We start from the raw sequence: 23,704 nt of genomic DNA, 5'->3' as shown, positions 1-23,704 counted from the left end.
TCTAAGGTAACTATGCAGCGGTTCTTAGAGGCTTTTTCTAATTGTGACTCTCTCGCAATTCACATAAAGTTTGTTGCGATGTCGGACGAGAATCCACGACCAGTTCGCCGCAAAAGAAAGTCTGTTTTTGAGGTCGCTGAAAGAAGAAGAGAAGAAGAAAAGGAGCGAAGACAAACTGAGGTGATTCTTGGAGATTCCTTCCAGCGATGGCGCGACTGAAGCGGACGAAGGGTCTAAAAACTGAGGTGTCGGTCTCTAAATTATTTCTAGAGGGACCTGTGGAGGAGGAAGGTGGTGTCACGCATGCACGACATTTGAAAAAGGACTGTCGCTGGATTTCTCTTTCCTTAAAAAAATCCTCTATACAACCTTTAAAATAAACGACCTCTAGACTAGAATAAAACCGTCTCTGGTCGAGTAAGTAGAAAATAAATCTGAAAATAAGATGAAAAACCTGATATAAGTTTTAAAATCTTGGCCACATCAGCGAATGACACTTCTGGAAAAACAATACAAAAGATGTGGTTCTGTGCAAATCTCATATGGAACCAACTGACCAAGATCTACGGTAAATTTTGCCAATAATACTGACAAAACCGTGAAGAAATATCACGATTTATGAGGCAATGCTTGAAAATTCAACTTGATTCTAAAGACAAAATATTTTCACAGAGGAATTACAGAGGTTTATCAATAAACTAAACAGCTGAAAAACAGATTCTTCCACAGAACTGCGAGCCGTTTTAAAATATGAGTTTGTTGAATTCTGTTTCATGCTGCATCCTCGTCTCTTATGTGTGCGTCATGTTTATGTATAGAATATAATGTATAATTTATGTTGTGTGTGTGTGTGTGTGTGTGTGTGTGCTGTATACAGAGTAAACATTGTGTCCCATCAGAATCTGTGTATCATTTGTTTTTCAAAATAAAACCAAAAATAAGAAAACAAAAAAACAGCTATTTTCTTCATTTTTTGTCTCCAAAACCAAAATGAAAAAACAGATAATGATTTCTTTTTTCAGTTTTCGATTTTGTGTTTAAATGAAGAATAAAACGGATAACGATTTCCCGTTTCTGTGACTTAAATTGTGATGCCGGACTGAACCAGGACTAAACCAGGACTGAACCAGGACTAAATCAGGACTGAACCAGGACTGAACCAGGACTAAACCAGGAATGAACCAGGACTAAAGCGGTCTCAGTCCTGGTCTGGCCCCAGTGTTAGTCCTGATCTCGTCTTGGTCTGGTCCTGGTCTCGGTCTCAGTCCTGGTCTCAGTCCCGGTCTGGTCCTGGTCTGGTCTTGATCTCAATCCTAGTCCTGGCCTTGGTCCCAGTCTGGTCCCAGTCTCAGTCCTGATTATTCCGACAGTCTACGCGGGCACACCTCCGGACGCATCCCAACACTCAGACCCGGCTCAATCCTGGTTCAGTCCTGGTTCAGTCCTGGTTTAGTCCTGGTTTAGTCCTGGTTCAGTCCTGCTTCAGTCCTGCTTCAGTTCGTATGCGGTGCAAAAGTCTGGTATTGCAGTCACGGAAATGGGAAACAGGCCGTTATGTTTGTTTTTTTGTTTTCTCATTTTTGGTTTTATTTTGAAAAACAAATGAATGAATGACACACGGATTCACCAGGATCATCTGTATTCCACATTGAGGTAAACAGAGATAAAAACACAGAATGTCTGTCTTCGTCTACATCCATCTCGACGCTTTGTTTACTGTTACTGTTCCACAAAAGGGACACAGACAGACGCCACCAGTTTGAGGTCATGGCTTCACAGCTCACAGCTGATTGGCCGGTGTGTGGTCTACAACTTCCGGGGTTCTTGCAAATCGTCTAGTGTGTTCTGATTCCTGAACTAGAGCGGAGGCACTAGGCGGCACCAGTCTGGTTACATGAATGTGACCTGGCCGTTCGGACTGAAGTCGCATGTCAAAAGATCAGATATGGATCGTTTTAGGAGCATACAGTGTCCTGGGTCACATTGAAAAAAAAAGATCAGATCAGATACAGGAGTATAGGGACCAAAAAATCTGATTTGGGTCACTTCAGGCTGCAGTTTGAACGTAGACTTTGTTAAAATTACTACTGTGAACAGAGCCCGCAGGAGGTTGTCGTCACATGTTATTAGGTTCTTTTTTCAGACCAAGAGTTTGCAGTTTCGACTGCTCCCTGTGTTCTTCCTCAGAGTCACGTGATGTTGCTGTGACGTGTCGTGCAGCTGATTTAAACAGGTTTTGGCGCTGTCTTCCTACCGGTGGAGGCGGGAGGACGATAAACCGGGACGAGGGGCTTTTTTACTCTCACACACCTGGGATACTGTCCTGAGGAAGTCGGACTGCAGGTGGCGCTGTCGTCCTGCCTCCACCGGTGGGAAGACAGGGACAAAACCTGTTTAAATCAGCTGAACGACACGACACAGCAACATCACGTGACTCTGAGGAAGACGCTAGTGAGCAGTCGAAACTGTCAGCTATGAAAACAAACTCTTGGGCTGAAAAAAGAAACTAATAACATAAAATATCGGAAGACCAAATAAATCTTATTGGACTGTTGTCATCACATGTTTCCAAACGTCTTCCTGGTTTGTGACGTAAGCGTGAACAGAGTCTATGAACTCACAGGGTCGGGCGGGCGCTCGTCTTCTGCATCGTTTGTCCTCTGCTGCCCTCTGCTGGACACTCCTTCTGCCACAAGACACACACACACACACGGACATGTTTACACCTGACCACTGAGAAGCTGTGACCTAACACAGGTTCATAATACTGACAGCACATTTATATTTTTACGCTCCAATTTATTTATTGAAAAATGGTCTCTGTACCTGCTGCTGTGAGCCTCATCATTTTGGTCTTAAAATGTTCATATTAATCCGCTCTACATGATCCTTGTGGTTTTATTTTGCTATTTTGTCCATAAATAAATTCCTATTTCTAATACGGAACCAAATTTCATACTCATTTGACTTCATACAGTCTCGGGCCGCGTCTCATTTATCTTTCCTCGCTTCCTTCTCCTTGGTTCCTCTCCTCTATCCTCCATTTTTCAACTGTCACTCAAATGTGTCATATTAAGTGGCGTCCCAAAGAAAAACACGGAATGAAGCAGTAAACGTGAGGGAGACTTCAGGAGCTGAGACTAGAGAAAAGAATCAAACATTATTGGTCTCAGTGAGGAGTTTGTGTGCACTCTCCTCGCTGTGTCTCCTTTCCTGCAGAATCAAGGAGAAGGAAGCGAGGAAATAGAAACGGGACGCGGCCTATGCATAAGAAACACACGTGAGAACTTAGAGGATTTGCGTCAGTGTATGACAAAATACCAGCGTGAGAGTGGAGAGTCTCACCTGCGCTTCGGTCCGTGTGTCAGACTCTTCTCTGAGCTCTGTCTCGTGGAGAGTTGGTCTGAAGCTCAACTGGACCACACAACGCTGAGAGAAAACAACAAACACACACAAACACACACACACACAAACACACACCGATCAGAGAACCACCAGGGACCAGAGCTACACACACAAGCCCAGAAAATGTCACAAAAACAAATGTTCTGGTAGAAAGAGACATGTACATCCAACTAAAATTGCGACTGCACGTTGGGTCCAAAAACAAAAACGGTACCAAACTGTTCTCTGAAACTCCCAATTTTTTTTTCAGTGACACCACAGTGTGATGTTTCGGGTTGAGCCTTTCTTCAGGCGTGACACAAAATTGGGAGCTTCAATGAATTGTAGGGCGGAAAGGTGGATCTAAACACTACCAGACAAAAGTTTGGACTCACTTTCTCACTTCTAAAACAAAGACTTATTTAACTTCTTTTTTTGTTGCTACATAATCCCACATATCCTACTTCATGTTTAATGTGTTCTGCACATGTATCTCATGTAGAAAGCACTAGTGTTGTAGTTGAGGCCTCATCAAGACCTAATTGGTCACTAATTGAGACCAAGACCAGTGGGAGACCACAGGGTCCCAAGACCAGGACAAGACCAAGACCTCTGAGGATCGAGACCGAGACAAGACCAAGACTACGGCCCCTCGAGACGAAATCAAGACCATCTTTGTCATTTTCTACATTTATTTGTATTTTACAGTTGTTTTGGCACAAATATATCAGTGTTTTTATAGATTTATGCCCATTTTATCTGAAAAATGTGAATTTAAGCTTAAAATAAGCCAAGCAAACTGTACTACACTTCAACACTCTGCACCCCTTTTTTGGACCCTCACCCACAGTTTGAGAACCTTTTCTTTAATCCAACTTTCACTGGTACTTTACAGACTTCAAAGTGAATAAAGTGGGTAGGATTTTTTTTTTTGTCTGTAGGATCCAGGCGAGCGAACAGGCTGCAGTAAGAAGTCCAGCGCACTCCCGTACACATGTACAAGTTTATTGCTGACAGCAGCGGTTGCAATGAAATATGATCGCACTCATCGAGTGTCAGACCTTGAATCTGAGACAAGACCGAGTCCAAGCACCTTTAAGACCGAGACAAGACCAAGTACAAGTGCCTTTAAGAACAAGACAAGACCGAGACAAGACCGAGACAAGACTAAGTCCAAGCGCCTTCAAGACTGAGACAAGACCAAGTACAAGTGCCTTTAAGAACAAAACAAGACAGAGTCCAAGTGCACTTGAGTTCGTGTTCTTAAGGCCGATCTTGAGAAAAAAAACAGTCTCAAGTACTAAGACACTACAAAGCAGTATATATATATATATATATATATATATATATATATATATATATATATATATATATATATATATATATAAAACCCACTGAATCAGAGGGTGAGTCAAAACTTTTAAATGTGGAGACAAACTGGCAGAGGCTCCTAATTCAAAATCATCAGAAAACTCAGACACCACAACGATAATAAAAACCCTCTTTCTTTAGACAATAGAATGTGATTTTCAGCATTAAATGGTGGAACTTTGTTTTCTATTTCCATGTGTCCTTATATCTGTGTGATCCCTCAGTGGTCCAGGTGGGTTCTATAGTGATCCAGATCTAAACCAGGTCTAAACCAGGTCCATGGGCAAATGAGAATCTAGTTTAAGTATCAATTAGTATCCATTAGGGATGGGCACGATTAATCGATAATTGATCATTAAGAATTTCATCGATTACGTTAATTTTAATCGACAAACCGAATGTAGGTTGCTGTGTGTATCGTGACCAAACAGGTGTGTACATGTGTCTCTGCATCAGAAGGAGCGAGACACAAACAGAAACAGTAGGTCAGCCTGCAGCGAACCGAAGCACAAATGTGTATTTAATGATGATTTGTACAAGAAATTCCACACTTTCCGTTGCGTTGGGACAAGTGTGAGTCCATGTGCACAGTGTATAAAGCAGCACATATGTTTCTGTGTCCAGTGGGAAAAAGTTTTTCCAGGTGAGAGTCGCTCAATGTGGATGACGAGGCCCCGCCCCCCTCCCCCCGTACGCTGTCCTGGTTTTGACAAACACAAATCTGGTCACACTAACCTGTATTCACCTGAGTCATGTCTTTTAATCCAACAGAAATTGACCGCATCAGCAACACAAGAGCTGGAGTTTTATCTTCACTTAGTTTATGCAAATTAGTGATGTGGTTTTAAGTTTTGTTTCTGTGAGATTTGCACACAGATTTTGACAATCTTATTCCTTTCTACTCAATTTTATGTCTTCAAGGCTGAGCAATCGAGAAAAAAGCAAATCAGCAGAGACAAAAATGTAATTCTCTGCAAAAGTAAATTGTGTAAAAAAGGAAAACATGATGGGGAGTCTGTCTGCTTTGCAAACTCAAAACACAATTTCAATATTTGTGACCAAAATAAAATGTATTGATTTGAAATGTTAAAACTCTTTGGGTGTTTTGAAAGGCATTATATAGATGCAATGATTAATTAAAGTAACTCACAGTGTTAATGAATTGTCAGGAAAAGGGAACAAATACATAAAATCTGTTCTTTCTGCTCCTTTTCCTTCATTTCTTTTCATTTCCTGTACGTTTACACACTGTTTATGTCTTTTTATACTTTACAAATTAAATAAATAAACAAATAAGAATAACAATAATAATTTAGACATATGTAAAGACTATTTTAACAGCGTTGTACCTCTCCAGGTAACAGAGAGCCAGTGGAGGGCGACACGCTGACGTCTGATTGGTCAGGGACGTGGAAGCTGAAGAGGCGGGGCTCGGCGGGGGTCAAAGGTCGTTCTGTGTTGGTGATGTAGACCAGAGCGGACGAACAGTGTCCCAGCGCCGTGGCTCCAAACTGGACCGCGGTGTGAGAGAACTCCAGAGGGGGGCGCACTCCCAGACCTCTGCAGGACAACAGCAGGTCTCTGAAAGAAGAAAGAAAACACAGGGATAGAACGCAGCACCTTTACATGTAAACTCAGTATTTACAGGCTCAATATTAACCCTGGAAAAACTACATTTCACTGTGTTTGTCCTTCTTCCTTCGGTGCAGCGTCGGCAGTGATGCGGTCGCTGTATCGGATTGTTGTGGTGAGGAGGGAGCTGAGCCGAAAGGCGAAGCTCTCGATTTACCGGTCAATCTGCGTTCCTACTCTCACCTCTGGTCATGAGCTCTGGGTAGTGACTGAAAGGACGAGATTACGGATACAAGCGCTCGAAATGAGTTTCCTCCGCAGGGTGTCTGACGCTCCCTTAGAGATAGGGTGAGGAGCTCAGTCACACGGGAGGAGCTCAGAGTAGAGCCGCTGCTCCTCCACATCGAGAGGAACCAGCTGAGTTGGCTCGAGCATCTGTTCTGATGCCGCTTGGGCGTCTCTCTCTGGAGGTGTTCCGGGCATGTCCCACCGGGAGGAGGCCCCGGGGAAGACCCAGGACACGCTGGAGGGACTATGTCTCTGGGCTGGCCTGGGAACACCTTGGGGATCCCCCCGGAGGAGCTGGAGGAAGTGTCTGGGGTGAAGGAAGTCTGTGAGTCCCTGCTTAGACTGCTGTGAACGTGTGAACTGTCTAGTGTATTTTGATTCCTGACCTAGTCGCTGGAGAGAAATGAAATTGAGCAGAGGCACTAGGTGGCACCAGCCTGACTAGTGTGAAGGAGCAGGTCTGTCTCTTAGAGCCCTGTCCAACGGGAGACCATGTGAAGATGCACACTTGTGTGACTGTGTGTGTGTGCTCGTGTGCTCGTGCGCGCGCGTGTGTGTGTTTGTGCGTGTGTGTGTGTTTGTACCGGTTGAGTCCAGTCTTGCAGCTCAGTTGGAAGTTGTAGCTCTGGACTTTCTTTGGTCTGAAGATCAGGTCAATGGGTAAAGTCTCCTGAGGAAGAAGAGTCCCAAAGCCATGGTCCGGCTGCACCTCCAGGAACTGTACACACACACACACAGGCACACACACACACCCACGCACACACAGAAACATACACACGCACACACAGAAACATACACACACACACACACACAGGCACACACAGAAACATACACACACACACACAGAAACACACACACACACAGACAAATTATAAAGACTTCTGTATACTTTCTCATTTTCCTTCACAAACAGAGGCTCTTTAAAATCATTTTATACTACCAAGTATTAAGCAGTTCACCTCCATGTTTTAGAACTTAAAGGGCCCTATTTTCTGATGTCCCTTATGTTTCGAATCGTGCGCCAAATCCGCGAACCACTTCCTGAACCGGTCACAGGTCCACCGGTCCTGAACGTCACCACAAATGTCACCGATACAAACCTCGATACGCGCTTCACCAAAGACTCCTGGGTTACTCAGCACACGCTTCAAAGCCTCGACACATAGGACACATCTACAGAAGCCGAGAGGGGTCACAACAAACGCAAACGCCGCAACAAATACAAACGCGACAACACAACAAAAAGCCACAACACACCAAAAAAAGCCACAACACACCAAAAAAAAGCCACAACGGAAATGACCGCGGGACTATATTTTAATGCAAACGCTGCAACAAATACAAATGCGACAACACAAACGCAAATGCCGCAACACATAAAAAAGCCACAACGGAAGTGACCGCGGGACTCTATTTTCCGACGGACCGATCAGGCGCCAAGTGAAGAAGAAGAACTACAACGTGAAAAGTAAAGGAACAGAGAAGTTGGAAACGTAAGTAAAATAATTTATTGTTTTATCATTATTCGTTTCACATTGTAGTTCTTCTTCTTCACTTGCCGCTTAATCGGTCCGTCGGAAAGTCCCGCGGTCACTTCCGTTGTGGCTTTTGGATGTGTTGTGGCTTTTTAATGTGTTGTGGCTTTTTAATGTGTTGTGGCTTTTGCGTTTGTGTTGTGGCTTTTTAATGTGTTGTGGCTTTTTAATGTGTTGTGGCTTTTTAATGTGTTGTGGCTTTTTGATGTGCTGTGGCTTTTTGATGTGTTGTGGCTTTTTGGTGTGTTGTGGCTTTTTGATGTGTTGTGGCTTTTTAATGTGTTGTGGCTTTTTGGTGTGTTGTGGCTTTTTGATGTGTTGTGGCTTTTTGATGTGCTGTGGCTTTTTGGTGTGTTGTGGCTTTTTAATGTGTTGTGGCTTTTTGATGTGTTGTGGCTTTTTAATGGGTTGTGGCTTTTTAATGTGTTGCGGCATTTGCGTTTGTGTTGTGGCTTTTTGGTGTGTTCTGGCTTTTGCGTTTGTGTTGCGGCGTTTGCATTAAAATAGAGTCCCATGTTGTAGTTCACACACTCACACACACACACACACACACACACACACACACAGTAAATGTCCCAGATACGGCAGCCTGTAGTGTGATGTCGTTTTACCTCGGGGACGTTGCAGAAGCCAAAGTCCTGAGGCAGCAGGGACAGGTTCGACAGGTGCACTCTGCTCCTGCCGGCCTGGTGCACAGAGCAGGGCCCAAAGTCCAACAGAGACAGGTCCAGGCTCAGGTCAGAGGAGGTTAGCACTGCACTCACCGTGACAGACACACACTGAAAAACACAACAGCTCAGCAGGAAGGACTCGGATGTGTGTGTGTGTGTGTGTGTGTGTGCGTGCGTGTGTGTGTGTGCGTGTGTGTGTGTGTGTACGGTCCAGCGGTACAGACCTGTCCTGGAGCGTGCACCTCCAGAGGGGCCTCCAGAACGCTGGTGTCACGGTCAAATAATTCCCCCGCGTCTTCAGGGAGGGACGGTCTGTGGTCAGCACAAACATGGACACGTGTTCAGATTTTTGTTCAAAGTTTATTCCTCTCATTTGATCAATACAAATATTCAATACTATTTGTTTTTTTTTATTTTTAATGTAAGATGGTTTTCTGTATTCATTTCCTAACAAACCACATTCTTTACTGACACAGAATGTGGACGTCTCCATTAAAGGAGAAATATTACATCTTTTCTGATCTTTGTTATCATGTAGTTTCCTCTTCACAAACAGACCTGGAGCTGTTGGACCTCAGGAGATGTAGACAAACTAATAATAAAGATTTACTCAAACAGATGTAAATAAAACAAAACACAAGTGTCCAGGATCTGTTCTTGAGGAGAGAACAACATTCTAACATGACTCAAAACTACAAGAGTCAAACTGTGTAATGTGAGAGATTTGAAAAGTCACAAAATCTCAGTCTTGATGAAAATGTAATTAACTGCACAGTCCAAGTACACAGTACATGTTGTAGTACACAGTACACAGGTTAGAGTACAGTTGTGTACATGTTGTAGTACACAGTACACAGGTTAGAGTACAGTTGTGTACATGTTGTAGTACACAGGTTAGAGTACAGTTGTGTACATGTTGTAGTACACAGAAGTCTGTGGGCTGGAGCTCAGCGCCTCCACAGCACCTCTGACTGTCGCCATGGAAACCAACTCAGAGCCCCGACTCACAACAGCGAAACAGGAGGAAGAGGAGGAAGAAGAGGAAGAGGAGGAAGAGGAGGAGGGAGAGGAAGAGGAGGAGTCTCTTATTTGGGTCACCAATTTAAATGCTGAATTCGAGTTGTTTTAGACCTAAAATGTCTCTCCCTAAACCCCAGAGGTTCTGAGGTTCACATGAGTCCTGGCCTATCCACATGTATGTATGTTTATTTGAGATTATGAGAAAAACTGAATAAAGCCTCGTTCATCTTCTGAGTGTGAATTCTCTTTTATGTGAGAGTGGAAACTGTTTAAAGCTCCTGTACTGCACAAAGTCGACACTTTTGAACTTTACATCATGTTATAATGTTGTTCTCTCCTCGAGAACAGACCTGGAGTTGTGTTTTGTTTCATTCACACATGTTTGAGTAGAACTTTATTATTAATCTGTTTACATCTCCAAAGCTCAAAATGCTCTGTTCCACCTTGTGATGTCATGAAGTGGTAGTTTTGAGGTTAACAGCTCCTTCTAACCTTCTTTTGTTCAGTAGAGATTGGCCATTCCAGGACTGAAATGATCCAAATGATTCAAGTGAAGGTGTATGGAGTTTAGAAACACAGTGGAGCACTTCCTGTCTGTACCACATGACGTCAGCAGGTGGAACAGTGTTTTCAGTTTAGAACTGAGCCTAAATGTGCAGGGAATAAAACAGAACACAGCTCTGGGTCTGTTTGTGTCGAGGAAACTGCATTAGAACGTACAGTAGCTCAGAAAACAGAGTAATATGGGCGCTTTAATCTCGCTTCCCTCATGTGACAGAATAATCCGGATCTGTGTAAACATTGGTGCAGTAAACATACACGTCACAGCGAAGTGTTTCTGAGAAGGCTCCGACTTTAGACTGAACTGAGGAATAATACTACATCTTTAGTTCTGAAGCACTTATAAAAACAAGGATTACATAAAATAGCCTCCAGAAGCAAACGAAAACAGATCCGATTAATTATAATAAATAAAAAGAAATAGATTTTATTCCTTATTTATTTTTATTCTGTCTAAAACCAGTTAAAGGAAGGCCAAATGATAAAAATGAGTCTTAAGAAGTGATTTAAAAGACGATACTGATGATGCGAGCTTCATCTCCTCAGGCAGGTCGTTCCAAAGCCGAGGTGCCCAGACTCGGCATGATTAGTCGATTAATCGATAATGGATCATTAAGAATTTCATCGATTACGTTCATTTTTAATCGACAAACCAAATGTATATTGCTGTGCGTAGCGTAGTGTGACCAAACAGGGGTCTGTACATGTGTCTCTCTGAACTCAGAAGGAGTGAGACACAAAGAGTCGGTCAGTCTGCAACGTACCGAAGCACAAATGCATATTTAACGATGATTTGTACAAGAAATTCCACGCTTTCCATTCCGGTCGGGACAACTGTGAGGTCCATGTGCACAGTGTTTCAGTGTGCAGTGGGAAAAGGTTCACCAGGACACAGAAAACATTAAAAAAGTTTTTCCAGGTGAGAGTCGCTCATTGTGGATGACGAGTCCCCGCCCCCCTCCCCCCGTACGGTGTCCTGGTTTTGACAAACGCAAATATGGTCACACTAACCTGTATTCACCTGAGTCATGTCTTTTAGTCTAACAGAAGTTGAACCACATCAGCGACACAAGAGCTGTTTTTTTTTTTTTTTTAAACTTTGCTTAGTTTATGCAAATTATCCATGTGGTTTTAAGTTTTGTTTCTGTGAGAGTTGCACAAATCTGCATTAAACACATTATAATGTCAAACAGCTGATGTGGCTCTAGAGTCGTTACGGTTTATATGTCATAAAGTTGAATTTATTTATGCAGATAGTAATAATAATGATGATCATTTTAATATAAAAACATTAATGATTAATCTATAATCGATCGTTAATTCTCCCGATGATCGATTAAGAAAATTTAATCGAATGTCCATCCCTAACCCGGACTGAAAAGACTCCATCACCTTCATCTGGAGCCTGGACTTTGGAAGAGCCACAGGGACCTGCCCGAGGATCAGAGGTTATGTTTACACTGAAACGAATCACCGTCTCACTGTATCGGAAATGATTTGCGTCCAGACACGTCATTTCTGTGTCCGCAATCAAAGCCTTCCCCATCCACAGTAACGCGAAACTGCCTGAAACGCTGGTCACATGACGAGGCTGGTGTCACAACATCACATGGGCAGTAAAAACAAGGAAGCTGATTTCGAGCTGAAACTGTCTTTTCGTGGGCCGACGACGAGGTTCAGTTGTTAAAGAAAGTACCGTATATTTCGAACTATAAGCCGCACTTTTTTCATGGTTTGGGTGTTTCCTGCGACTTCTACTCCAGTGTGACTTAAATATTAAAATTTTCAGACTGACAGACGCAAGAGGCTCTAGTCTTGTGTGTCAGTATCTATTACTACTGTACCACTGTCCTCGCTTCGCTCTACTGCGCATGTCTCCAGTAGAAAAGCCGCTGTCCTGCTGCAAATAGTGAAATCTGCAGCTGAAAACGGTATTTGAGCAGCAGAAAGAAAGTTTGGGGTGAGCGAGAAACTTGTGAGGGACTAACGTCTCTAGAGCCGTTTTCCATCGGATTAGTGTGCGCGAACACTGCATCCGCAACGAAAACGACTGAGGATGAGGCCTAAGGCTGAAGAGGAACAGCCACAGTGACGTGCCTGAAGATCCAAGGGCTCGTACGGGGTTAAAAGTTCTGAAATGTAGACCTAAACGAGCTTTAAAAGTGATCGGTAAAATCTTAACATCGATTCTAAAACCCACAGGGGGCCAGAGAAGAGAAGATAAAACAGGGTAAATGTGTTGATGTCTGTTAAAGCCCGTGAGGAGAGTAGCGTGTGCTGTGTCACTGTGAATATAATCCCTCTGCACTCGCGCTGATGGAGCAGATTAAAGCGAATGTTCAGATTGGTGCTGATTACAACAAACAGCCCACCCCTCACCCCTCACCCCTCGCCCCTCGCCCACGTCCACCCATCACCCCCCTCCCCGCGCTCCTCTGCCCCCGACCGCACGCCGTTTTCATATCTGTGACATCACGACTGTATTTCCTATAGGCCGCGCCCCGCATACACGCCCCCGACCTCTCTAATCGGCTTTGTAATCCTTTTCATAATCACGCTTTAATGGGAGTGGGATGTGCGGGGTCAGAGGGGGCAGATGGAGCCAGGATCATACAGTCATTCATACATCCGGGGGCAGGGTGGGCGGGATGAGCGGGATGGGCAGGCTGGGAAAGCTGGGAAAGCTGGGAAGGCTGGTCAGGCTACCGCTGCAGAGACACATTCACAGTCACTGAGAGAACTGGACCTGTGAGCACTGACAGAGCAGCGTTGTGGTTTGGTCGGAGCCAAAGGTGGAGCACCCAAATGAACCAAAACAAAGAAGGCGACGCAAATGAACTTCAGCACTATTTAGTGTGAAAAAAGTGCATTTGTGGACAGTGCTGGGAGCAGAGTGTTATAAAAGTAACAAATCACTGTGCTGCGTTGCTTTTTGCTGTAACGCAGTAATGTGGCATTACAGGGAAAAAATAATAATATTTTACTCGGTACAAATGTGAGTAAAGCGCATCACTGGATTGAAGTGGTGTTTTTTTTGTTTTTCTTCATACAAATTCGCTAAAATCACCGCAATATCAGCAGCGGTGAAACGGCGGAGATGCGCCCGCGTAGACCGTCAGGTGACCGCCGGCGAAAGGACCGACGCAGAACTCCACGCTCCACGGGGCGAAGAGCAGCTGACGCCCGATCGCGCCTTACAGACGCCCGTTCCACGAGCTCGGGGTTCTCTCAGGAGCGGAACTAGATTCCAAGTTCTAGTCCAAGATTAGTCCTGGTTTAATCTTGGTTTAGTCCTGGTTCAGTTCTGGTTTAGTCCTTGGTTTAGGAAGGTCTTCATGAATGTATTTAATTTTTTTTTATAATGTTTTTTTTAATGTTTTGTATGTTTCAATATGTAAAATCTTAATAAAAACATTTGTGAAAAAAACAACAAAAAAAAAACAAAACTAATGAGAGAGAGAAAACAATAGACCTTTTTCACAGTGGCCAGAAGTGTCTCTTGAACTTCCAGTTAATGTTTTTTTACTGCAAAATATCTGTGGAAAAGTCTTCTTCATGAACAGAATATGTCGTTTGTGAACCTTGTTGGATGAAGATTTGGTGACAGGGCAGATTATTGAAGCGGGTGGAGAATACGTCAGACATTTACACACATTTTGCCACAGAAAACCATTAACCGGAAGTTCCACAAACTCACATCGAGGCACTTCTGGTTCGATTTTGCCCGATAGTTCTCCTTTAACATGTTTATCTCCGTGAAGACAAACAGGCCAAGTTCCACACTCCTTTTATTCAGTTTCTCCACAGTCCTTTCTCTCTCTCTCTCTCTTCCTGCCTTCCATCTCTCTCTTTCTTTCTTTCTCCCCTTCCCTGTCTCTTCTTCTCCCCTCTCCTGTAGGACCAGCTCTTTCCCGACCTCTCCTCTCTTCTCTCCCTCTTCTCTCCTTCTCTCTCTGTTCTTCTGGGGGCAGATGGCTGGGTTGTTTGTCTCTGTCGTGTTTCCGTCGCTCGTGCCAAATCTAAAAGTGGCTCCTCTCTGACTCTCTCTGTCTGTCAGTCTCTCTCCGGCGGCAGCAGCAGCAGTTCACACTCACAGCTTCCGTATCACCAGCTCCTCATCACGTCTGTTTACACTGTTACTACGACGCCCTCGCACGCGCCCAATGTATGTGTGTGTGTGTGTGTGTGTGTGTGTGTGCCAGCTTGTGATGTCATGAAGTGGTAATTTTCAATTTAACTAAGGATGTCCTGATCACATTTTTTGGCCCACGAGTCCGAGTACTTTAATTTTGAGTATTTGCCGATACCGAGTCCCGATCCGATGCTTCTATAAAACATTATGAAACGAACTAAGAGCGAAGAATCAGATCCAGGATGATTGGGGGGATCAGATTGTGTTGATTTCATGTGTCGTATTTGGGCTGAACTTAGTGTGAAAAATCAAATCAAATGTCCAAAACTTAAATTTTCTAACCATGAACCATCATTGTTGAAAATCTTGACTTTTACCACAGTCTGGTCTTGGAATGTGTAACTTAGTAAATTTAATGAACTGGACAAAACAGGAACCAGACCAGAACCAGATCAGACCTGAGACTCGACTCTGCACAATCTACACTTTGTATATTTGATATTATATCTTTGCATGTGCTTTACATTTGAAACATTTAGGTTAGTCTATGAAATCCAAATAATACAAAATCTTACCATTATTTGGTAAACTCGAGTCCGCAATCGGATCGGATCGGGACAACCCTAAATTTAACGGCTATGTTTTATCTTTTGTTTAGTGAAGAATGGAAATTCCAGGGCTGAATTGATCCAAAATGATTCTAGTGAAGATGTACAGAGTTTAAAACACAGAAGAGGGATCACAAGAGCCTCGACTCATGTGAAAGCTCAGAATCTATAGAATTCACTCACTGAACTGCAGAGGCACTGATTATTGTTTAGGTAGTGACCATTTAGATTATATAAAATCTATTTAGGTTTAAACCAGCTGGATTTTAGCATTGAAACTGGCAACCCAAACGAGAGAGTCATGTGAGGCTCATCCTGCTTTCTGATCGGAGAATCGTCTTAAACCAAAACACCAAATTATAACATAAACAACTTGTCCATCAGGTCCAGTGAGGGTGACCAGACATCCTGAAAAATTCGTGACACTCCCGAAATCTAAGCTGTTGTCCCGAAACACAAATCCAGCCCTAAATGTCCCAAAAATTACACTCAGAACACTGACAGAATACTGAGTAGTTATTTTCTGACAAACATTAAAAACTGTCGGTAGAGAGGATTTCTCTAGTGGCTGTGACGTCTAAAGCCGTGTGCACATACAAAGCATCAAATCGCGCCTCCCGCAGTCAATGCGCCGGTGAAACATTCGCTTGAAGCCGCTTCAGACACACGAATTAGAGGCTCTGCTCGCAAGGTGTTCATTCACCTTGGTCGCCTCCTACGTCACAACACGGAAGAGTGTTTGGAGCTGAGTGGAGAGCAGACAGGAAACAGAGACATGTGGTCAGGGGAGGCAGTGCCACAACCAAACTTTCCTCTACATTATGGCTTTGGTTTAGCTCACTATGTTAAGTCACTCCTCTTTAGTGCAGACGTTCCAGGTTCAAGACTCAGACTTGTTGTTTACGTTTTTATTTTATTCTTTCTTCCGTTTTGTGTGTGAACAAAAATTTCAGACAATCTCATCTGGTCACCCTACGTCCAGTGTTTTTGTAATTAAGCATAAATCAGCTTTAGAATTGTTAGTAAAAGTTGGTTTGAACATGTTTACCTCTTATCTGGGAACACAGTTTATGAAATTTAAAATCAAAACTGTTGTAAATGATATTGTAAAGAGTCCTTCTGAACAGTGTACATGTGCAGTGTGTCTGACCTGGGCGTGAACTTGAGCAGGGCCTTGAAGCTGGACTGAGCCTGGATGAAGCCGGTCTTTGGGAGAACCTCCATGTGTCTCCTCAGCTCTGGACAAACCTCAAACGTCAGCTTCAGGGCCGTGCTGGCTCTGGGGACAACAACAAATGAGACGATAACTGATACTATTTGGGCTGACAGTAAAGACTAGAGTTTATACACATGACTGGACTCTGTATGAAGCTGACTAGTATCAATCTAGATATTTTATGTACTTATAAGGAGGAGTGAAAGTGCAGCTGGGAGACATAGTATGTGTACATTCGTCCCTAACTATAGCAAGGTTCACCTTTTGAGGTCTCGCTATTTCACAGATTTTTTTTTAAGTGCAATTTTACATGCTTTTTTTTTTTTTTTTTAACAGCGTTTGAAGGCACATTGTGTTCCTGCCCCTGCGTCCTGATTGGCTAATGGACTGTAGACCATTGTCAATCAATCTCGTCTGTATCGTGTCTCCTGCACAGTACAGAATGCGTTCAGTTTGACAAATGTACATAAATGTTCGATCTCTATCAGTGTGATTCTGAAGTGCTGCATGTCTGCGAGTTTTCTCCCCGACAAAACCCACAGTGTCGACAAAACGTTCAGGACCGACAAAGATTCCTGCGGTTGCAACAAAAAGGCAGAGGAAGATCTAACCATCGCACAAAAAGTTGGACTTCTGGACACGCTGAAGGAAGAGAGAAGTTACGCGGCTGTAGGCGACATTAAGAAATAATTTAATCTTCGGTTCGTTCGGAAAAAAATAAGAAACAGCAACTGTCCTGTCTGAAAAAAGTGTATAAAGTTTGTGCTGAGGGATTTTACAGCCTTAAAACAGATAGAATAATTGTAAAAAATAAAGCTGACTACTTCGCGGATTTTGTCTGTTGCGGGTTATTTTTAGAATGTAACCCTCACGATAAAGTTAAGATGGAAAAAAAATTTCTCTTAAAATGACATTTCTGGACATAAAAGTAATATGTACTTGTGACATTGAAGCCTAAAAGCGCCTGAACCTCTAACGTCGCCGTAAACATCTTCTGAATAAAGTGTGATTAGTAGATTTTTTTCCTACTTGTGTCACAATTAAGAAAATAAAAGCCAACTCTGAGAAAATACTCTTTAAATACAGGAGAATAATGATTACTCAAATATAAATCATGTCAAAATACAACAAATGAGAGAGAGAATTTAGCACAATAGCTCTCCTTGAACATGTTTTAACAGGTGGGACGACCAGGCCAAGTTGCATCCTGCTTATGCTGCAGATTTGAGCCGCGCTGAAGACGAGTGTGGACACTGACCGGCTGTGCACGCAGATGGAGCGGTGGTAGGACTGGTCCCACACGCAGATCTTCAGGTCCACGTTTGGATGAGCGACCCACAGAGGCTCACTGACCGCCGAGGCCTTCACCTGGACCGGGATCTGTCACAGCAACGGAGTGAGAGGAACACAAAACAAACAACAACAACAACGGAGTGAGAGGAACACAAAACAAACACAACAACAACAACAGAGTGAGAGGAACACAAAACAAAACAAACAACAACAACAACAGAGTGAGAGGAAAACAAAACAAAAAAACAACAACAGAGTGAGAGGAAAACAAAAACAAAACAAAACAACAACAACAGAGTGAGAGGAACACAAAACAAACACAACAACAACAACAGAGAGTGAGAGGAAAACAAAACAAACACAACAACAGAGTGAGAGGAAAACAAAACAAAAACAACAACAACAGAGTGAGAGGAACACAAAACAAAACAACAACAACAACAGAGTGAGAGGAAAACAAAACAAAACACAACAACAACAGAGTGAGAGGAACAGAGTGAGAGGAAAACAAAACAAAACAACAACAACAACAGAGTGAGAGGAACAACAACAACAGAGTGAGAGGAATACAAAACAAAACAACAACAACAGAGTGAGAGGAACACAAAACAAACACAACAACAACAACAACAACAACATTAGACACACAAAAGTAAACAGAACAATAGTAATTCATTATAAACTGTCGAGTCAGACTTTAGCTAACATGCTCAAATAAAAACTTTTGGCAGCAGCTTTGAGTGAGGACCATTTCTGCAACCAATCTTAAATAAACCTCTAAATAATAATTAGGGCTGGGCAAAAATAAAAAAATCTTAATCGCATTAATCGCATGAGTTCCTGTGATTAATCATGATTAATTGCATGTTATACGCAAAACCAAATAATGAATTCAAAAGTAGCGTATAGTGACTTTTATTGGAAATGTAAACCAATGAGAACTTCGCACATCAGTTACTGGAGATGGTGCGTGGGAGGAGAGGGAGCAGCCCAAGAACGTGGAGAAAAATCCCACACACCGTCTTACTTGTAAATTGTGAGATTCATTAGGAGAAACCGTGCAACGTTTTGGCACTAGCCTGACGAAGGCCTAGTAGTAAATGTAAACAAAAGAGCCAAATTTTTTGTGCAAACAGCATTTCTTTCAACAGGAGCAGGGCTCTAGTCTGTAAAATCCATGTTTATTCTTCTTCCTTTAGAGAATCTCACTCAAAAAAAGAAGCAATTTCACTGCAGTTTGTCAATTCCTACAATTTGACTTAATGAATTGAATTGAAAAGTAAAGTGCACGTGATCAGCAGCAGTAAAAAGAAAGTATTCTTTTATTCTGAAAAAAATCAAATCAAACCAAATACAAAACTGAAATGTCCTGCCACTGCCAGAGCTTTAGTGTTTCCTGTTTGATATAAAAATGAGAATCTCAGTCAAAAACATTAAAATACAGAACCAGAAAACACTTTAGTGCAGTTTGTCAATTATTAGAACTTTTTTTTTTTTTTTTTACTTTTCTAAACAAAGCCAGTTGCTAAGGCATATAAGATTATTATTATTATTACCTTCGCCAAGGAGGTTATGTTTTTGCGGCGTTTGTCTGTTTGTTTGTCTGTTTGTTTGTCTGTTTGTTTGTTGTTTGTTGTTTGTCTGTTGTTTGTTTGTCTGTTTGTTTGTCTGTTTGTTTGTTGTTTGTTTGTCTGTTAGCAACATAACTCAAAAAGTTATGGACCGATTTTGATGAAATTTTCAGGATTTGTTGGAAATGTGAAAAGGAAGAACTGATTTCATTTTGGGGCTGATCCGGAAGAAATCCTGGATTCTGGATCACTTTGAAATTTTAGTTAACATTGTGGTAAATGGGGCCAAAAATTTTGTTTCTCAATATCTGGGTTAATTATTGACCAAACCCCATGAAATTTGACTCAGGGATGGACAATGGGATCCTCTTTCATATTCCAAAGGCTGATCCGGATCTGATCCAGAAGACTGATTTTATTGCAATTTATATAAAAAATGGGGGTAGTCCTTGGCGGAGGTCTGCGCTCTCTGAGTGCTTTTCTAGTTAAAAATGTGATCGCTGGCACCGGCTTCTCGTGGAAGAAAAGTGAGACTAGGGGAGGGGGGGGCGCGGTGGTGCTCCTGAAAGCTCTTGGTCGCTATGTGTTGTGTGTAATATGTGTATGCGGTGTGACGCCTCTGACTCGTTGTGTCTCTCGTGTTCGGCCGAAGTCTCTCTCCATTTGTTACACTGAATGTTTTGCATCAGCGGAGTGTTTTGCATTTATTTGATATTTCAGACTCGTGATGAGACAGTTCAGTGTTTCAGTTTTACAAATGACTTTGTCTGTGTCGACTGCGCCGTCTGAAGAACTTTAAAATGAAAATGTCCATGTAAAAGTTTCTCACCCTTTTCCATGTTTGTTTATCCCACTTTCTGTCTCTCTGTTTTCTGTGACGCCGCAGCAGTAAGAAATATTCTAGGCTCGAACATGATGGACTTTTTCAAAATAAAAGCCAGTGAGCAACAGACGTTTACAATAAAAAAATAAATAATAAAAACTGCGTCAAGGGGAGAAAAAAAATTTATGAATTAATTAGTTAACGCAAAATTAAGGCATTAACGTGCCCGGCCCTAGTAATAATGTCAGAGTATGTCCTCACCGGGGCGCTGCTCGGGTCAGAGAAGTGGATGTAGAAGGTGAGTCTGGTGTCTCCTGGGATTGTGGGTTTGAAGATGACGTCCAGTTTGGTGCTCTGAGAAGGTCCGACGTGGCCCTCAGTCACCTGCAGAGGAAAGATCTCAACTCAATGTCAGTCTACATCAAACAGAGAACTCAAAATGTACCTCCATGAGACCCACAAGACATTTATTTCTTATCCTCTTACTCGTATATTTCCTGTATTTTCAAAAGACATGCTGTTTGATGAGAAACATTAGCAACTACCAAATCTTTTATGGTTCAACATCAAAGAGAGAAGAGGCCATGTTCTTCACTCGTGCTTCAAAAGGCTCTTTAATACAAAACTCTAGATCTGCAGGGTTTGTGTGTTAAACATGTGTGAATGAAACTAAACACAGCTCCATGTATCCAGGTTTGTGATGATGAAGAATATTAGATCAGTTCAGAAGTGTAATAATCATGTTTTTTTAGAGGGACTTACACTTCCAAAATGCACATCACACGTGGCGTCAGAGGAGTCGGCGAAGTGGGAGGAGTCATCGGGGTGGGAGGAGTTACGGGAGTGGGAGGAGTCACGTGGAGTGGCGTCAGGGGAGTGGGAGGGGTCAGAGGTGAGCGGGTCTGCAGGGCTTTCTGTCTCTGCAGCACACAAAGAAATAAATAATAACATATTACTGTAAATAAAACCTTGAAATGTCATGGACTCAAAGCTCCAGACTGTCCTCCTCTGTGTTCAGGAGAAGAGTCTGTCTGTCCAGGCGTTTGAGTGACGTTTGAGTGACGTTTGAGTGATGTTTGAGTGACGTTTGAGTGACGTTTGAGTGACGTTTGAGTGACGTTTGAGTGACTGACCTGTTTGATGAGTCTCTGGTTGGTCTCCACTCTCTTGTCTCTTCTCATCGTCCACTTCAGCTTCTCCACAGTCGACCTCCTGTTTTTAAACACAAAACATGACATCAAAAACACAAACACTGGGAATAACCAGCCCCACTTCGTGTGAATGTTGGTGGTTTTGTCAGTCTGCCCCAGGACAGCTGTGGCTACAGTCAGGGCAGAGAGAGATTGATGAGTATGAGTCATGGCTGATGCTGAAACAAGAATCCACGGAAGCCAATGACGGACAAAATTTACCGATATTTAGGGCCGATATGTAGAGCAAATTATTGTTTTTCCCTAAATTATCTCATTTGAATTCACTACAGACTGGATCAGCACCGATATCCGATACCAGTATCGTCCAGGTTGTCTCTTGTTCAGCTCTGACTGAAGCGTGTACTTGGTCTGACTAAACTGACCAATCACAAAGCAGCACTGTGGTGTGTGGAAGCCAGCGCCGAACAAACCAAAACATCATTTACAATGGCAGCCTCAGGTGATGCAGAGAGTGTAGTGTGGTGGTCTGACCTGGGGGGTGGCAGTCGGGCCACAGGGAGCCCAGGAGCTGTGCTCTGGGCTGGTCTGGTCACTCATGTCCAGTCTGAAGGAGGAGCCCAGAGCCCCGCGGTTTATCAGAGTGATACAGCGAGTTACAGTCTGACCCACAACATGAGAACCAAAGTCCAGACACTGACTGTCCACCTCCATCTGCAAACACAGGGACATGAGAGGGAGTTTAAAGTAAAGCAGTAAAGTTACTCCTCCAACTGTGGAGAAAAAAGAACATGATAAATCTGGGATTTTCAGTATAGATGAGATGCCCAATCTCAATATTCTTATTTAGAGTAATATTTTACTTTTGTACATATTTTATCAGATTTATTTCACCAATAGCACTGATGTGGATTACTGGCACTGGTTTATAAACCATCCTTATTAAAAAAAACAAAAACAAAAAAACATGTTTTTAACACACATAACGTTTCAGACAAATTAACTTACACATACATTATAACTTTCCAAATACAAATTATTTAAAGTTTTGTGAACTACTCAGGCTAAGAGGTCCTAAAGCTCACAGTGTCACAGTATGTTAGAGTGTTTCAGAGGAGGCAGGAGACTGACCTGGCTCTTCTTGGTGGAGCATCTGACCGGGACAGAGAAGGACCCTGAGGCTGTGGAGAATCTGATCTCTCCCTCCAGATCCTCATTCACCTGGAAAGTTTAAATCAATGGGAGAGTCGTAAACACATCACTCACAGGAGAAACTTTAAATACTGTAAAGACATTTTCAGTAGAATTCTACAGTTGTTATTAACAAGTCTAAAAGGAAAGAGAGGAAAGGAGACCATGGTATAACGTTCCATCATCAGATCTTAACTGTATTTCTGTTGATTCATGTATGTTTGAGTTTAATCTTGTATTATCCTGTAATTTCTGTTTTCACCTTCCCCCTATCTCCACCTAAATATGAAATGTGAACTCTTTCCACTCACCTTATGGTTTGGGATTATAGTTTTTAACATTCAAAATCCTATCAGTGCATTTATTGTCGTCTCTTTTAAACAAAAAGTGCAAACGTTCACAAATAATCAGAATAGTCTCATGAGAACTTAACAGAACACTGGAGTTACATGATAGAAATTCTAAAATTCCATGACTTTTCCAAAACTTTCATTGAGTTTACAAAAACCCCTGACTTTTCCAGGATTTCCATGACCTCAGGAACCCTACATACACTTGGCAAATTCATAGTTTTGATGATTCAAATAGATGTATTTCATATTAACTTTGCACATGTGGTGGTTTTAACAAATAAATATTGCTGCTAAAATGTGTTTGGTTCTTAAAAAAACAACAATTTGAGTGTCATGTGCAATATTAAGATTATCTCCATATTTTAATAATATAGTATTGTGAGCCATGTATCGAGTATCGTATCGAATCCTGAGGGACCCTTTCTTTGACAAAAGAAAATCTCGATTGGGCGTCCGACTTACGTGTGGCTCAAAGACGACGTGCAGCTCGCAGGACATCCCAGTGGAGAGAAGACCAGGAGGCTCAAAACTGAACACAAAACACAACAACAGTCAGTCTGGACCTGGTCTCATTAAGTACTATGAGTTAATATAATAATTAGGGGTGTCAAATTATCGCGTTAATTGCGATTAATTAATTACAGTCGTATTTAGCGCGTTATGTTTTTTAATCGCGTTAATCTCATTTTTAATCTGTAACTTTACTGTTTCTGTATGTGAGTTGCTTTATTATAAAACCTGTTTTTATGTGTTGTTGGGACAACAACACACACACAAAAAAACACATTTATACTTTTTTTTTTTATTTCGGTAATTCCACTCATTGCCGGAAACCCACACAGAACGCGCGCAGTAAGAGCGATGTAAACGTCATGTTAACGTTGGCGGCGTCAGTCGCACAGTGGACGAGGTCGAAAAGCCAGTAGAACAGAGGCAGCAGTGCACAGGGAAAAACACATTCGTG

At 42.4% G+C, this 23,704-nt stretch overlaps 1 protein-coding gene across 1 annotated transcript in view; it reads right to left on the bottom strand.

Annotated features, from left to right (window-relative positions):
* Window positions 1–23,704, bottom strand: part of cfap74 (cilia and flagella associated protein 74) — a 77,279-nt gene that overhangs the window by 17,129 nt on the left and 36,446 nt on the right. Inside the window, exons 14-27 of the mRNA XM_055165610.1 lie at window positions 23,203–23,269; window positions 22,328–22,417; window positions 21,731–21,910; window positions 21,179–21,257; window positions 20,808–20,965; window positions 20,307–20,429; window positions 17,617–17,738; window positions 16,293–16,421; window positions 9,029–9,133; window positions 8,762–8,945; window positions 7,200–7,333; window positions 6,105–6,336; window positions 3,346–3,429; window positions 2,622–2,686 (exon numbers count right to left, since the gene is read on the bottom strand). Of these exons, the coding sequence (XP_055021585.1) occupies window positions 2,622–2,686; window positions 3,346–3,429; window positions 6,105–6,336; window positions 7,200–7,333; window positions 8,762–8,945; window positions 9,029–9,133; window positions 16,293–16,421; window positions 17,617–17,738; window positions 20,307–20,429; window positions 20,808–20,965; window positions 21,179–21,257; window positions 21,731–21,910; window positions 22,328–22,417; window positions 23,203–23,269 (1,752 nt within the window). The remainder of the gene's footprint in view (window positions 1–2,621; window positions 2,687–3,345; window positions 3,430–6,104; window positions 6,337–7,199; window positions 7,334–8,761; window positions 8,946–9,028; window positions 9,134–16,292; window positions 16,422–17,616; window positions 17,739–20,306; window positions 20,430–20,807; window positions 20,966–21,178; window positions 21,258–21,730; window positions 21,911–22,327; window positions 22,418–23,202; window positions 23,270–23,704) is intronic.

Source organism: Boleophthalmus pectinirostris, unplaced genomic scaffold (genome assembly GCF_026225935.1).
Source record: "Boleophthalmus pectinirostris isolate CB_2022bp ecotype Guang Dong unplaced genomic scaffold, ASM2622593v1 HiC_scaffold_8, whole genome shotgun sequence".
Taxonomy (NCBI): domain Eukaryota; kingdom Metazoa; phylum Chordata; class Actinopteri; order Gobiiformes; family Gobiidae; genus Boleophthalmus; species Boleophthalmus pectinirostris.
Note: the sequence above shows the minus strand (reverse complement) of the source record. Positions and strands in the feature narration are given on the sequence as shown.